Source organism: Mytilus edulis, chromosome 6 (assembly GCF_963676685.1).
Source record: "Mytilus edulis chromosome 6, xbMytEdul2.2, whole genome shotgun sequence".
NCBI lineage: Eukaryota > Metazoa > Mollusca > Bivalvia > Mytilida > Mytilidae > Mytilus > Mytilus edulis.
This window is the reverse complement of record NC_092349.1, coordinates 41515336-41531635: the sequence shown is the minus strand read 5'-3', so window position 1 is coordinate 41531635 and position 16300 is coordinate 41515336. Positions and strand designations below refer to the sequence as shown.

The 16300-nt window shown below is 34.8% G+C and overlaps 1 protein-coding gene across 4 annotated transcripts in view; it reads right to left on the bottom strand.

Annotated features, from left to right (window-relative positions):
- Positions 1-953, bottom strand: part of LOC139527666 (mediator of RNA polymerase II transcription subunit 15-like) — a 114385-nt gene extending 113432 nt beyond the window's left edge. For 3 of the 4 annotated variants that reach the window (XM_071323230.1, XM_071323231.1, XM_071323232.1), the window contains exon 1: positions 846-953. In XM_071323230.1, the coding sequence (XP_071179331.1) occupies positions 846-904 (59 nt within the window). In that variant the 5' untranslated portion in view covers positions 905-953. Of the gene's footprint in view, positions 1-798 lie in introns of all 4 variants that reach the window. The other variant, XM_071323233.1, reaches the window with a different exon arrangement.
- Positions 954-16300: the final 15347 nt, after the last annotated feature.

The following is a 16300-nucleotide window of genomic DNA, read 5'->3' as shown; positions in this document are numbered from 1 at the left end:
GATAAAAACATAGCGGAAAGAGCCTGTTGAACCAAATATTTGAGGTAGAACTTAGAAGTATTGTGAGCCAGTGGAGCAACAGCGCCAGTGAGTCTATTGAGCTAGGAGCTACAGAGCTAGTATGCAAGTAAATCTTGATATTATAATTTATTTGACCTATAGAGCCAGTAAGCCAGTTGGGCTGAATATTTTTTTGAGCTGGAGGAGCGTTTATGAGCCGAGAGTTGAAAAGGCATTGTAAACAAAAGAAACTATACATTTAGTCTCAGATCTTGAGAATCAACTCGGGTACGGACCACCCGACACTTTATAGTAGAAGCGTGGTAGGATCGCTATGAGAACGAGATGATAGTAGTGAGGTCGTAGTAATATGTCTGTGAAATCGTAGCGCAGTATCTCCGACTAGAATTGGGCTTTCACTACATGTATCCTCTCGCTACAATGGGATTCTGTGGCTGGAGTATTCTTTGTATTAAATTAATTAAAGATTCCATAATTTGTCGGGCATTGAATATTTACAACAAGGCTCTCAAGATACAGGGCTCTCAAGATACAGTGAAAGGTTTATATAAGATATGATACACTGTTAACAGTTATAAATCTTAACTTCCTGAAAACATGTCATTCTTAGAAATGTCTTAACTTCCTGAAAACATGTCATTCTTAGAAATGTCTAACATGACTAAAAGTTAAAACAGTAAATAATTTATGAGATGTTTCCATCTTATTCAAAAAATGAGCTAAATCGACATGACGGTGTTCCATAATCCAAAGATTGTTTACATGAGAGTTTAATACTTGATTATCTGTTAATTTCACTGTTTATGTGATTCTGTTATTCTTACATCTGCTGTATAACTTTTCGGCGAAAAGTTTCGCTTCTCCAATCGTTTTGGTCTGCCATTTTTTCTGAAATGAAGATTCAAAAGGGGAGCTAATTCAAACGGGTCTCACTAATAAGCGACAACAAGCGTCAAGAAGCGACAACAAGCGTAAACAAGCGACAAGAAGCGACAACAAGAATTATTTTAGCGACAAGAAGCGACAAAAAGACTATTTAGCGACAAGAAAACATTTTTTTTATTAGATATAAAGAAATTTGTTTTTAATGGGTTTTTTTAAATATACGAGCAGATATGTCTAATTAAAATGTTTTATTATATAGATAGAGTGGGGTGCCCATATTCGCCGGGGACACAATTTCGCCGTTTTATAATTTTGAGTTGTAAATACTTCAAAAGATGGCTGAAATGGAAGAAATATGCCGGTAACTAAGATTTTTATAACAAATATAATTTTATTTTAAACTACGACAAAATTGCGGTATTTCTTAGTAAATCTTTGACTGATTGCCCTAAATTACAGTTCTGTACACCTTTAAAATGTCTGCTATTGCCATCTATAATGAAATTGATTTGAAAAATATTGTTTAAAGCTGCAGTTATTTGGGTTTAAATAGATGTATAAAAACGGCATATGTGTAACAAAAAATATGTTCCGGTGTGACATTTGTTCCTCTGGAACAAATTTCATAGGAAATATGTTCCGCCGGAACCTATATCACAGAAAATATGTTCCAACACTGTAAAATTTGTTCCGGAACTAATTTTTAGACCAAATATGAAATAAGTTCCGGAACAAATATCATAGCTCCATGAATTTTGTTCCAGTTAATATTAAGAGTTTTAAATAAGTTCCTGTGATATTAGTTTAAGACCAATATGTACATATGTCAAAGAAATCAATGAATAAGTTCTTCTCAAACCTATTTTCACTGAAATAAGTACCTTTGCAACATATTGCACAGCGAAACATTTTCTTGTTACACTTAAATTATAAAGCAAGCTAAATGCTGTACTGAGTGTGCTGGCATGGGATACATGTGTAATTGCAGGCAAGACTGTTAAGTTTTACAGGATAAAGTGATGGTAATTTATCATAATTTGTATCTATGTTTTATGTGGTATTCCTGCGTGGTTCCTGTTAACTGTCATGGCCCTGTTTCTAGCCATACATGTACTTGTCATGGAACAGTTAGTTCATATGTTCATGTTATCTTTGACTTTAATTTTTTCTGAAAGATTTTTTCTTATCTTTCTCTTTTCTGGCTCAAAGTGGGACTGTCATTTTGATATTTTTAATTTTGATTTTGATGAATTACGTTTATAATTAAACATTTGCTATAGTCCACAAGATTCTTTTTGGATGATTTATATTTTTCATTTATTGTATTATCAATATATTATACTTATTTTTATAATGCACTTGAATGATAACTTTAAACTCATTGATGACAAATGTTCAGTATATAAGATAACCTGTTTAACCAGTGGAACATATTTCACAGACTAGGAACTTATTTTACCAGGTGAGGAACAAATTTCACAAACCCAGAACTTATTTCACCAGGTAAGGAACAAATTTCATAAACCTGGAACCTATTTCACTAGGTAAGGAACAAATTTCACCAACACAGTACTTATTTCACCAGGTAAAGTGTGGAACTTATTTCATAGAGATGGAACAAATTATATTGAAATTATCTATGAAAAAAGTTCTCCCAGAACATATTTCCTGTGATATTAGTTCCACTGGAACTTTTTTCACAGGAACAAATTTTGGCTCACATATGTGTCCCCCATTTACAAAACATTAAGCAATTTCAAACACCCTTTAATCTAACTTTTCAGATGATTATTTTCAAACAAACACGTTTTCAAGCTTAAGAATATTTTGCATTTGAAGTTATCTTCATATAGAAATATCAGTATACTTCAAAAACATATAGACCTGAACATAAACTGTGGAAAATATGGGAAGATATGGCGAAAATGACTCGCACCCCACTCTAGATGAAGAAATGAAACATTTGTGAGAAAGAAAGAGATTGTGAAGTTTATATTAGTATATTGGTAGATGAAGAAATTAAACATTTGTGAAGACTGCGAAAGAGATTGAGCTTCTTTTTTTATTTTTAAATATGAAGAATATGTATAAGATAATGTATGTATCTGTTTTCATCAAAGTCAAAGTATGAATAAACGAATGGAGATATATATGGAGCGGGCATAATGGAATATAATATTTTGATTCATTTGCTTAATACTATGCGGACGAAAATGCTCTATTTTTTGAGGCAGCCTTACAAGCTTCATCATATAACACTGAACACTTTTAATTTGCAAAACACTCATTTGCAAATTCGCCACCGCCTCAAACAAGAGCTACAATATCATGTATATAACCAAAATGTGCGGAATTACATGGGATTCAATAATTTCATTGGTTTTCTACTGTTACTTTTATATTTATTTTGCTATTTGATTTATAAAAACATGGGATTTTCAATATCCCATGGGACAGGGCAAAATCCCATGGGATTGACCATTTTTTTTTGGTCCCATGGGATTATTGTAGTCCCATGGGATATTTGTTGTCCCATTATGATGGTGAGACAAGTTCTAGTCTATTGTGCTTAGATGTATCATAAATTAGCTTATTTGACACGATCTCTATACAAGTCAAAACTCTCAGTCTTGTTGCAAAACTTTAATTGCCACACATGTCCACTGACAAAGAATTGAAGAGACAATTTCCATTTGTTGAGACTTGGACAGGGTTTCTTTCTTTAATAATCATGCTTTGTTCATTTAATATTTGTCTAGAAACCATGTCTTCAACCAAAGAGCTCATTGCAGAATATGTATGGTTTGTCTCCCCAATAATTTGTGTTAGTGGTTCTTTTCTTAGCAATATTTTCTCTACATTTACGCCATCCATCAACAATTTTTTACTTGCATAAGCTTCTAATCTACTAATAGAAAGATCATAGTCAAATTTATGATATTTTGTATGACAACATTGTATACATATGAAATCACAACTTTTAGTCTGACTTAGAGAGAGCCGTGGTGTAGTGGTTAGTGCATCGGACTACTAACACAAAGGTTCCTGGTTCGATTCCCAATTGGGATGAAAATTTCAGGAACTGAATTTTCGGCTCTCCCTTGACACCATTTGCGAGTATGGTCTCGAGGAAACGATGATAGTCCGTCGGAAGGGGACGATAAATGGCTGACCCGTGTTAAGAGAGAGCCATATCTCTTGCACGTTAAAGACACCCTTGTAGATTTCGAAAAAGAGCAGGCTAATGCCGCTACAAGGCAGCACTCGCACCCGCAAAGTGGAAAGGGATTAATATAAGTTGCAAAACTTGTTTCCCAATCCACTATAAATAAATATGTTTAAACTAAATAGTCTGACTTAAGATCCGAAACTGATCTTTTCTTGTTGTCGCTAATTAGTGACCGATTCAAACAAACAAGAGGCGTACAATTTCCTTACATTTTTTAAACTTCTGGTTGGACGCATTTATCAATAACTGTGGCGGATCGATTATCCAGATATTTTTATAAATAAAGGCAACAGTAGTATACCGCTGTTCAAACTCATAAATCCATAGACAAAAAACAAAATCGGGGTAACAAACTAAAACTGAGGGAAACGCATTAAATATAAGAGGAGAACAACGACACAACACTACAATGTAACACACACAGAAACAGACCAAGCAACAGACAAAATCCCACGAGAATAACAAATATAATATCAAAACCAAATACATGAATTTGGGATAGACAAGTACCGTGACACGTCTTATCGCAATGTGAATTTACACTAAAAAATAAAAGAAAACAAACGACGCAACGTTAAAATGTAACACTTACAGAAACGAACTGTAATATAACAATGGCCATATTCCTGACTTGGTACAGGACATTTTTAAAGAAATAAAATGGCGGGTTGAACCTGGTTTTGTGGCATGCAAAACCTCCCCTTTTATAGCCATGTGAAATATAACATTAAGATGGCAACTCCACACCACAGGACTACAATATAAATAAATTGGAGAATACAATTGACAAAGAAACACACGAACAACAGCCAACAAAAGGCAACAAGTTGAAAATCTTAATACGCCAGAAGTGCATTTTATCCACACAAGATCTACTAGTGATGCCCAGATACAAAAGTTTGAAAGCCGAAACAAGCACAAAGTCGAACAGCATCGAGGACCAAAAGAGGGGCACTGACATGTCTAAGACGAATTTAGGACAGAAAGTCATAGGACAAAAAGTCACAGAAACTAGAGGCTCTAAATAGCCTGTCTCTCACCTTGGTCTATGACTATGTGGATCTGCTTACCCTTCTGGAGCACCTGAGATAACCCCGAGTTTTTGGTATGGTTCGTGCTGCTTATTCTTGAGATTTCTTTGTTGTGTGATGTGTACTATTGTTTGTCTGTTTGTCTTTTCATTTTAAGCCATGGCGTTGACAGTTTTTTTTTTCGATTTATGAGTCTGGTATCTTTAGTCCCTCTGTTAAACAAAGGACACAGATGGATTCATGACAAAATTGTGTTTTGGTGATGGTAATGTGTTTGTAGATTTTACTTTACTGAACATTCTTGCTGCTTACAATTATCTCCATGCCTATAAAAAAAACTTATCAATAACTGAGGAGAACCCTACCCAGTAGTTACAGTAGTGGCAAATATTTTGTAAAAATTTACAAAATTTATGAAAATTGTAAAAAAAAAAATGACTATAAAGGGCAATAACTCCTTAAGGGGTCAATTTACCATTTTGGTCATATGACTTATTTTAAGGTCTTACTTTACTGTACATTATTACATTATCTCTATCTATAATAAGTAGTCAAGCTAATAACCAAAAGCTGCAAAATTTTCTTAAAATTAGCAATTCAGGGGCAGCAACCCATTTGATCTGAAAATTCCAGGGCAGATAGATCGCAACCTAATGAAAATTTTTATCATGTCAGCTCTAAATGCTTTGGTTTCAGAGATATAAGCCAAAAACTGCATTTTACCCTATGTACTATTTTTAGCCATGTCGGCCATCTTGGCTCGCGGGCGGGGTCATTGGACACAATTTTAAAACTATATACCCTTATGATGATTTTGGACAAATTCGTTGTTTCAGAGGAGAATACTTATGTAAAAGATTACAAAAATTTACGATTTTTTTTTAAATGACTATAAAGGACAATAACTCCTTACGGGGTAAACTGACCATTTTGCTCAATTAACATATTTGTAGATCTTATTTTGATGAACATTATTGCTGTTTACAGTGTATCTCTATATATAATAATATTCAAGATAATAACCAAAAACGGCAAAATTTCCTTAAAATTACCAATTCAGTGGCAGCAACCTAACAACAGGTTGTCTGATTCATCTGAAAATTTCAGGGCAGATAGTTGTTGACAAACAATTTTATTACAGTCAGATTATTTCTGAATGCTTTGGTTTCAGAGATGTAAGCCAAACTAGAGGCTCTAAAGAGCCTGTGTCGCTCACCTTGGTCTATGTGCATATTAAACAAAGGACACAGATGGATTCATGACAAAATTGTGTTTCGGTGATGGTGATGTGTTCGTAGATATTGGCCCATCCCTGTGACGCCATATTACTTTACTGAACACTCTTGCTGTTAACAATATATCTATCTATAATGCACTTTGTCCAGCAGTTATAGAGAAAAAACATTTTGTAAAAATTTACCAAATTTTTGATGAACATTATTGCTGTTTACAGTGTATCTCTATATATAATAATATTCAAGATAATAACCAAAAAACGGCAAAATTTCCTTAAAATTACCAATTCAGGGGCAGCAACCTAACAACAGGTTGTCTGATTCATCTGAAAATTTCAGGGCAGATAGTTGTTGACAAACAATTTTATTACAGTCAGATTAATTATCTCTAAATGCTTTGGTTTCAGAGATGTAAGCCAAACTAGAGGCTCTAAAGAGCCTGTGTCGCTCACCTTGGTCTATGTGCATATTAAACAAAGGACACAGATGGATTCATGACAAAATTGTGTTTCGGTGATGGTGATGTGTTCGTAGATATTGGCCCACCCCTGTGACGCCATATTACTTTACTGAACACTCTTGCTGTTAACAATATATCTATCTATAATGCACTTTGTCCAGCAGTTATAGAGAAAAAACATTTTGTAAAAATTTACCAAATTTTATGAAAATTGTTACATTTTACCACTATGTTCTACTTTTAGCTATGACAGCCATCTTGGTTGGCAGGCCGGGTCACCGGACACATTTCTAAAACTAAATACCCCAATGATGATTTGGCAAAGTTTGGTAAATTTGGCCCAGTAGTTTCAGAGGAGAAGATTTTTGTAAAAGTTAACGATGACGACGATGGAACGACGGACGCTTAAGTGATGAGAAAAGCTTCGGGTGAGGTGATCTAAAAACGTCACGGACAAAAAGTCATAGACAAAAAGTCATAGACAAAAAGTCACAGGACAAAAAAGACCCAATTAAGACTATTAGTTACTGTATTATGTTTGAAGCAACTTTGCAATTACAATTAATTGAATGAATACTGGGACTAGTCTCAGATGAATATCAATAAAGATTGAATAATTGTTGTGAAAACAAAATGTCAAAGTGGCTTGGTACTTAAATAGCTTCATTGTGCCAAGAAAATTATCCTTTTCATGATTAAAAATTAATAACTTCAGTTTCATTTTCAAGGCTTATCATTCGGAACAATTTCCTAATTAAAAATGAATACTAGTATATGCAGAAGTCCACTGACTGATTACTAATGGACGTCTGATATTATAAAACATTTCAAGATCTTTCTCTTATATATTTAAATAATTGTCAACAAATTATTTGTGACTTTTTGTCCAAAAAAAATGAGCACATCAAATGGACCAGAGTGATACCGTATTTTTTTAATGTCCACTAGGAAACGGATCAAATCTCCTTCAGTATCTGAATTTAAAATTATGAAAAAAATATCAGTGTACAGTTAAGTATGTGCCTTGATGAATAGAATCATTCTTGTTACTATTACAATATAGGGATTGTGGGGTGAAAATAAAACATGTGAATATGTCCACTACGAAACGGTCACCTTCGAAAAAGTATGGGAGAATAACGTTTCGTAGTGGACACTACCACTACCATGCAGTCGTTTTTACTCTTTTTTCAATTATATTCGTGCAAAACAAATAACAAGAGTTAGTTATATGTAAAAAGTAAATTCACGAAAGTACTGAACTCAGAGGAGAATCCAATCGGAAAGTCCATAATCACATGGCAAAATCAAATGACAAAACTCATCAAAAACGAATGGACAGGAACTGTCATAATTTTCAGTATGTTTTTATCAACATACAATAGGGTTGATGTCAACTACGAAACTTTGTATCCACTACGAAACGGTTTTGTCAACTACGAAACTCATCAAAATGTCCACTACGTAACATGAGTTGTACCTTCATTACCTTAATACATCCTGTTGGAAAGATGCGTGGTTCCGTCTTCAGATGAATCCTCCTTCCTCGGCTGTTTCGGCGCTGTCCACTACAACCTCCAGAGGTGCGCCGACTGGGGGTGATCAAGTCCCAGCCCGAAACCACATGGCTATCCATCCCTGCCTCTACACTTTACTGCTTCCACTGTTCTGACCTTTTTCTCCATAACCACATTGATGCTGTATCTGCCTCTTTACACAAGTTACCAATCAGCTTACTTCTTTCCCCTCGAACAATACCAATTGTTCTCAATGCTCGCCACATAGACTGTCCAACAAACCCTCTGCTTCCCACTTCCACTGGAAATAACCAAACCCTCCATCAATTCTCTCTACATTCTGCAAGTAGGTCTTGATACTTCAATCTCTTTCTTTCGTTGGCATCTTCTATTCTTTCTTCACATGGCACGGTTAGTTCCAGTAGGATTGCCTGTTTTGTTGAGGCGGGTCTCTAGTTTGTTACTGCAATCTGTGGCTGGAATTGTAATTTCTGCTTCAAATCCACCAACATTTGCCAATCAGTTGCTGTTACCAGTAAACCACTTCCTTACACCTTCTTCTTCTTTCCTTTCTCTCCTTCCTTAACAAAATTGACAAAAGTAAGTCCTTCCTTGTTTTTCCTTGGCTTCCTGATGTTTCTCTCTAGGATGTCTGCTAGTGTCCCTAATACATTGTAGTGTCGCCATGTATACCTCCCGTCTTTCAAAGCGCTCGAGCATGAAGATAATATATGCTACAAGTTTGCTGGCTTACTACAAAGTACACACTTTGGGTCATCTATCAATCCCCATGCTGCTAGATTTATCTGCTGTTTTTTAACGTCAGACGTGTCTAACCTTGGTAACCTTGAATTCCTCAGTGATTGACTTGAGCGGAAGTTGTAACTTGCTTCCTAAACTGTATAGGCCCACACTGCTGAAACTGCGTGGTACTCCAAGCCATCTACGGAAGTAACTGTTAGATATTCTTTCAATTCCCTCTTCCGTTGTCATTGGTACATCATACACAAGAAGTGGTCACAGCAGCCGAGGCAATATCCCATGCTGGTAAATCCATGCCTTGTATTTTCCTGGTAATCCACTCTTATCTACTACCTTTAACCAATCGTCCAACTGCTTATATGTATCTTCAACTTTCAACTTATCTGACAGGGTGTTGTTGAACCATTTTCCGAGGCACTTAACTGGCTTCTCTGAAACTGTTGGTATTATCTCGTCTCCTATTTTAAACCTTTCCTCCTTGACTTTACCATTATTCACCACCAAACTTCTGGTGCTTGCCGTACTCCTGACCTCATCCATGGCTCTCTGCTCTTCTTCTCTACTGACTTAACAATCATATTCATTGCTGCTGAGAAAAGGATGACAGATATCGTGCATCCTGTCACTATTCCCACTTCTAAACGTTGCTATGATGTTGTAAAATCTTCAACGGTAAATCTCAGCTGCAGATGGTTGAAGTACTCTTTTATCAGCTTTCTTATTCCGTCAGGTACATGGTCAATCACAATCCAATAATGCCAGTCACGTCTCAGTCATTACAGCTGAACGGACGTGCTGGGCCAGCTCTCCTTTACCCGCTATCTTCGATGAGGGTTTACAGTTAGATGAACAACGACATACTACTTAAGATGACAGAAACCAATCCATGCCGTACAGATAGACGTAGTAGTTGGCATACCCGCGTTAACATGCACTCCAAAACCATTGTATCATGGGGAGTGTTATGCCGATTAACGTCCGAGGGCTGTATCCTAGGCTGTTGGGTGATACGACCTTCATTTCACTGCCTCACGGCTTTGGTCCTGATAACGCTTCCTGTCATCTTTAGAACTACGTCCACCATTCATCTACCAGTACTCACTCATCGAGGTTAGCGGGCTGCCAAGCTGACCAAACTGGCCCTGAAAGCAGCCGTTGTGAAGAAGTAAAATCCAAAATAGTAAACAAAGCAAAATCAACTCAACAAAACCAAGATGGCGGCCTCCATTCGGCGTCCTTACTACCTGTTCCTGACCCACGGCAGAAATTATTCAAACGCTCACCAATCGCCTTCGGGCACCGAGCTGACCGTGCGAGGGCTGTATAGCCAGTCAAGGTCGTTAAACACCACCACATATATAGGTACATGGTATCTTTCCAGCATCAACTGAACTAACTTGTGTGGTACTGTCCCATATGCATTCGTTAAATCCAACCAGACGACTGCGAGCTCTCTCTTTGAATCTTTTGCTTCTCGGATTATCTGTGATTATACGCTTGTGTGTTCAATACAGCCTGATACACCTGGTACCCCTCCATTCTGTACTGCAATGGCAATGTACTCGTTGCTCAGCATGTAGTTTGTCATCCTTTTGGCAAGAATAGAAAGTAATATCTTTCCTTCCACATTTAACAGTGAGATGGTTCTAAACTGTTTCAATGTCTCTGACTTCTCTTCCTTTGGTATAAAGCACCCTTCTGGTGCTGATGCTGCTCTCCCTTTCTAGATAACATCTACTACCTCAACTTTGGTGGTGATTCATCAAAAGCCTGCTCTGGGTATTCCGGGCGTATTAGTTGTTCTATCTCCGGTAGTTCTTCATCCCTTTTTGGATCACTGTGCATTTCTCTTAGATATTCTTCTACTTCCTCTTTATTAGCTTTCAGTTGTCCTGATCCTTTCTTCCCCAACAATCTTGATGTGAATTGGAAAGGATCTGATGTAAATTGAGCTCTAGCATGTCTATAATGACTATAATAGAGGTATTCAAAATAACTCTTGAAATAAAATTTTAGACAAGTTGATTTTCCATTTTTTTAGGTCTGAAATTCACACCTTTATTGAAAAACGGCCATACAAGTTTCTAAAAACATTGGTTTTGACCATGTCTTGAATAATAAAGGAACTGTTAACGTTATTTCAATAGCAACAAAAATTTGTATGTACTATCTCGTAGCTAGTTGTAAACTGACAAGTTTTAAATATATATATTACATAGACGTTCTAGTGTTCTATGTTCTGTAGGTTTAATGCATATTGATAGAAATGATTATTATGAACCAAGCACAAGAGAATCTAGACTTGCTACAATGCCCTTTCTTTTATTTATTTCTTCGTAATTTATTTGTTTACTGAATACAAACGGTATACTGATTGTCCTTGTAGGTGTCGGTATATAAATGGTATAAATCTCTTAGTTATATCAGTATAATTGTTAAAGGGTGACATGTAGTATGTCTCAAGGAAATCTACTCACTCCTTTTTTAACAAATGATAATATGTTCGGTCCTAAAAACTATATGCTATATTGTCGGGAGCTATGGGAGGTAAATCTGTTTGTTGTCTCACATAGAAATGTGTGTTGTTTCCCTTTGGTAAAGTTATCAAACTATTTTGAATATTATATAAGTGATATCAGAAAATCAGAAAATCCGATTTTCTGATATGTTTTTTTAACACATGTTTGTTTTCATATTTTAGATACCAGTATCTGTGTGTTTGCTATATTCATGTTAATTATTACTTAGTAACAGTCTTTGAACACAAATTCATAAATGCAAAACAATGGGTTTTTTTTTAATGTATCGCCAAAATCGCTAAACTAACATTGCATATTTTACAACAATGTTTGAGGTCTCAGGTCACTATTTGATGCGTTTTGATATCTAAAAAAATTTAAAACTGAAAAGGTTCCACTGAATGTCCCAATGCGTATTAAGCGTTCAATTAAAGGCTTTAAGCAGCAATTGCTATTTTATTACTGAGGCCTCCACTCTTAAAGTTAATGCGTTTTGGAAATTTATCATAATTGTTTTAATTTCAACGTCACCATTCATTGGTATATGTGTGAATAAACTCATCATAGATACCAGGACTAAATTTTGTATATACGCCAGACGCGCGTTTCGTCTACAAAAGACTCATCAGTGACGCTCGAATCCAAAAAAGTTTTTAAAAAAAGCCAAATAAAGTACAAAGTTGAAGAGCATTGAGATCCAAAGTTCCTAAAAGTGTTGCCAAATACAGCTAAGGATGAATCACTTCTCATTGGATTATGGTTTATTGGTATGTTTTAAATTATTAATTGAAAAACCTGCAACTATTGTTGCCAAAGATAACCCATCTGAAAGCTTAATTGCACATCCTGTATATCATCCAGACCACACAGGCTAGTAACTGAGAGAATCTGACAAACAAAGGGGTATACAGATAACTTATAAGATATATATGTGGTTCAAATTTAATTTACATAATGAGTTTTAATCAAGTGATTGTCATTTACATCAGCATGAAGTTGTTATTCTATAAGGTTTTCTAATGTAACTTATTTGAACTTCTTTGTGAAATCAAGTACCCATAAGATGTTACCATATTGATCATACTTTGATAGTCTCTGCTACCACGTACTCCTATATTGTTGACTCGTCAAGATTAATAAGTTTGACATATTATAAACTGGCAGAACATAGTCACATCCTTCAATTTAGCGGTACATTATTTGTCGTCATTTGATTTGTAAAAATCTCATTTTCACTCTATAAAACGTTAAAATACCAGTTTTTAGAATGTGTATATAATGATTTAATTAAGCATGGCATGTATACACTCGGTGCAGTTTTATGCAACTTATGATTGATATTTTCTGACTCAGGGGTGATTTGGTGAATATTTTCTAAAATCTTACATGGATCACAGGACCAGACTCGATGGTATACATGTGTACTTATGTGTACTTAATGTGTACTTAATTGGTTATGAAAAAAACACAGCCAAATTTCAAGAAATGAATCTTTATGGTATGTATACATGTAAATACTGTAATTCCAATTTACTAGGAATCAATCCAAGTATCAGTGTATGGTTCTCATCAATCACATGATTCTGTGCAGAATCTACCCGTTGGATTTATTTTCTCCGTGAAAATGCATGAAATAGTTGCCACTAAAGTTTTTAAGCAAACAACAAATCAATCAATTAACAGGTCAGTTATAACCGAAGAGCGTTCGTATTCAGGATACAGACGTTTGTCACAGATTTATTAATGGAACCCGAGCTCCTGGTTATATACAAAGTCTTGAAACAAACAAAAACAATAAAAATATTTATTGTTTTTTGTAAGAACAAAATATTACCATTTTCTGACCGCTTTAATTTTAATTAATGACTTCTTGGTCATGCTTGTGTTCCTATTAAACCATTAACTTAATCAATCATTTTTTTCAAATGTCACTTATCAAATAGAAATGGTTAAATAAATAAAATAAAAAATGAATATACAAATAATGTGTACTACGGTGACAGTTGCCTGTTAAAAGAACTCGACCTTTGTTATATTTTATTTATGCGAGAGAGTAAAATAGACAATTCATTAATAAAAATGCTTAAATCGTTAATAAAAATGTTATTATATCTTTTAAATATCATGTATTCTAATGTAAGTTCCAATTTTGGCATCAAATTTCTTCTGTACTTTTGAAGTTAAACGTAAATCGCTCATCTGGGAAGACCCATGGGGTGTGCTCTTTTGGCTATAAGACACCGATTACAATTTATGGTTTAGCGATTCCATTTTTCTGCTGACAGTTATTTTAATCACATTCATTTAAATATAGAGAGAATGGTAACTCAATGCTGATTTATATACCATCAATCAAGTGTTTTTTTCTTTTCTTTTAGATTTTATATGACCAGACGTAAACTACAAAGAAATTCATAAGAACGTCCTCAAGTTTTCATACCTGAAAAAAAGGAAAATCTATTTGATCTGTCAAGACTCATTATAATATAAGTCGGTATCGCTTCCGAACTGTAAGTATACGTTTAGTGTAAAATATAGATTTACTTTAAGATAATTTAAAGATTGAGAAAATATGTATGAATGAACAGTTTTCCCATATGATCGTTTGTATTACATAATATAAGATATGCGCCAAACAGAAATAATTAATTATATAGTCTGTATACGGACAGTGACATTACTTTTAAAGGTCGGTGCCATTACCTCTATGATACTAAGTAAGCAATGAATAAAGGCAACAGTAGCTAGTATACCACTGTTCGAAATTCATAAATCGATTGAGAGAGAGAAAAAAATCCTGGTTACAAACTAAAACTGAGGGAAACACATCAAATATAAGAGTAGAACTACGACACAACAGAAACACACCATTAAAATGTAACACACACAGAAACGAACTATAATATAACAATGACCATTTTCATGGCTATGTACAGGACATTTTGAGAAAAAAAATGGTGGGTTGAACCTGATTTTGTGACTAGCCAAACCTCCCGCTTTTATGGCAATGTTAAATATAACATTAAAATGGCATCATTACATGACAGGACTACAGTACACATAATTCGGAGAACACATAGGACAGAGAAACACATGAATAACAGCTAACCAAAGGTATTATGTTTAAAATTTAATAAGCCAGACTCGCGTTTCGTCCGCACAAGACTAACCAGTGATGCTCAGGTCAAACAATTTCGAAAACCAAAACAAGTACAATGTTGAAGAGCATATTGGACAAAAAGTTCCAAATAGTTGTGCCTAATACGGCCAACAATGAACGTGGTTGTTAAATTTGATAAATGCTTTTGTGCTTCTTTGTTACATAATTGTTTGTTTTTGTTCTGATTGAGATTGTGACACGGTGATGAATGTTGTACCCCTATTATGACAAGTTTACCTAAATTATGTATGTTTGTTCACGCATCATTGCCAATATGATGGAATTTGTCATACAAGTGAGAGGATCTAGCGCTATAAAACCAGGTTCAATCCACCATTTTCTATATAAGAAAATGCCTGTACCAAGTCAGGAATATGACAGTTGTTGTCCATTTGTTTGATGTGTTTTATCTTTTGATTTTGCGATTTGATTAGGGCCTTTTGGTTTTGAATTTTACTCGGAGCTCAGTATTTTTGTGATTTTACTTTTTATTTGTGGGCAGTGGCATTATCCATTTGAAAGTATCTTCCCTTTGAAGCTAATAGTGACAATGGATTTATTGATAGACAAGACCATTTATTATATTTTTTGTATAATTGACATTAGCATGTGTTTTACTTTGTAGTTGACAGTAGCATTCCCTTAATTTTCTAGGCAGCAAAATTCTTAAATGAATCTGTACTATGAATACTGAAAAACAATAAAGATGTACATGTACAGTGACATAACACAATAGTTATAGATGGACAGTGATATAACCTGTATAAAGGTAAAGTGACATTAATCATTTGGATTAAAAGTGACATAACTGTTATAGACGGACAGTGACATTACCTTCATAAATGCACAGTGACATTACCTGTATGAATGCACAGTGACATTACCTGTATGAATGAACAGTGAAATTACAAGTATGAACGAACAGTGACATTACCTGTATCAATGAACAGTGAAATTACCTGTATGAAAGAACAGTGACATTACCTGTATGAATGAACAGTGTTATTACCTGTATTAATGAACAGTTACATTACCAGTATATATGAACAGTGACATTACCTGTATTAATGAACAGTGACATTACCTGTATGCATGAACAGTGACATTACCTGTATGCATGAACAGTGACATTACCTGTATGAATGAACAGCGACATTACCTGTATGAATGAACAATGACATAACCTGTATGAATGAACAATGAAATAACCTGTATGAATGAACAGTGACATTACCTGTATGTTTGAACAGTGACATTACCTGTATGAATGAACAGTGACATTACTTGTATGAATGAACAGTCACATTACCTGTATGTATTAACAGAGACATTACCTGTATGAATGAACAGTAAAATTACCTGTATATATGAACAGTGACATTACCTGTATGAATGAACAGTGACATTACCTGTATGGATGAACAATGAAATAACCTGTATGAATGAACAGTGACATTACCTGTATGAATGAACAGTGACAT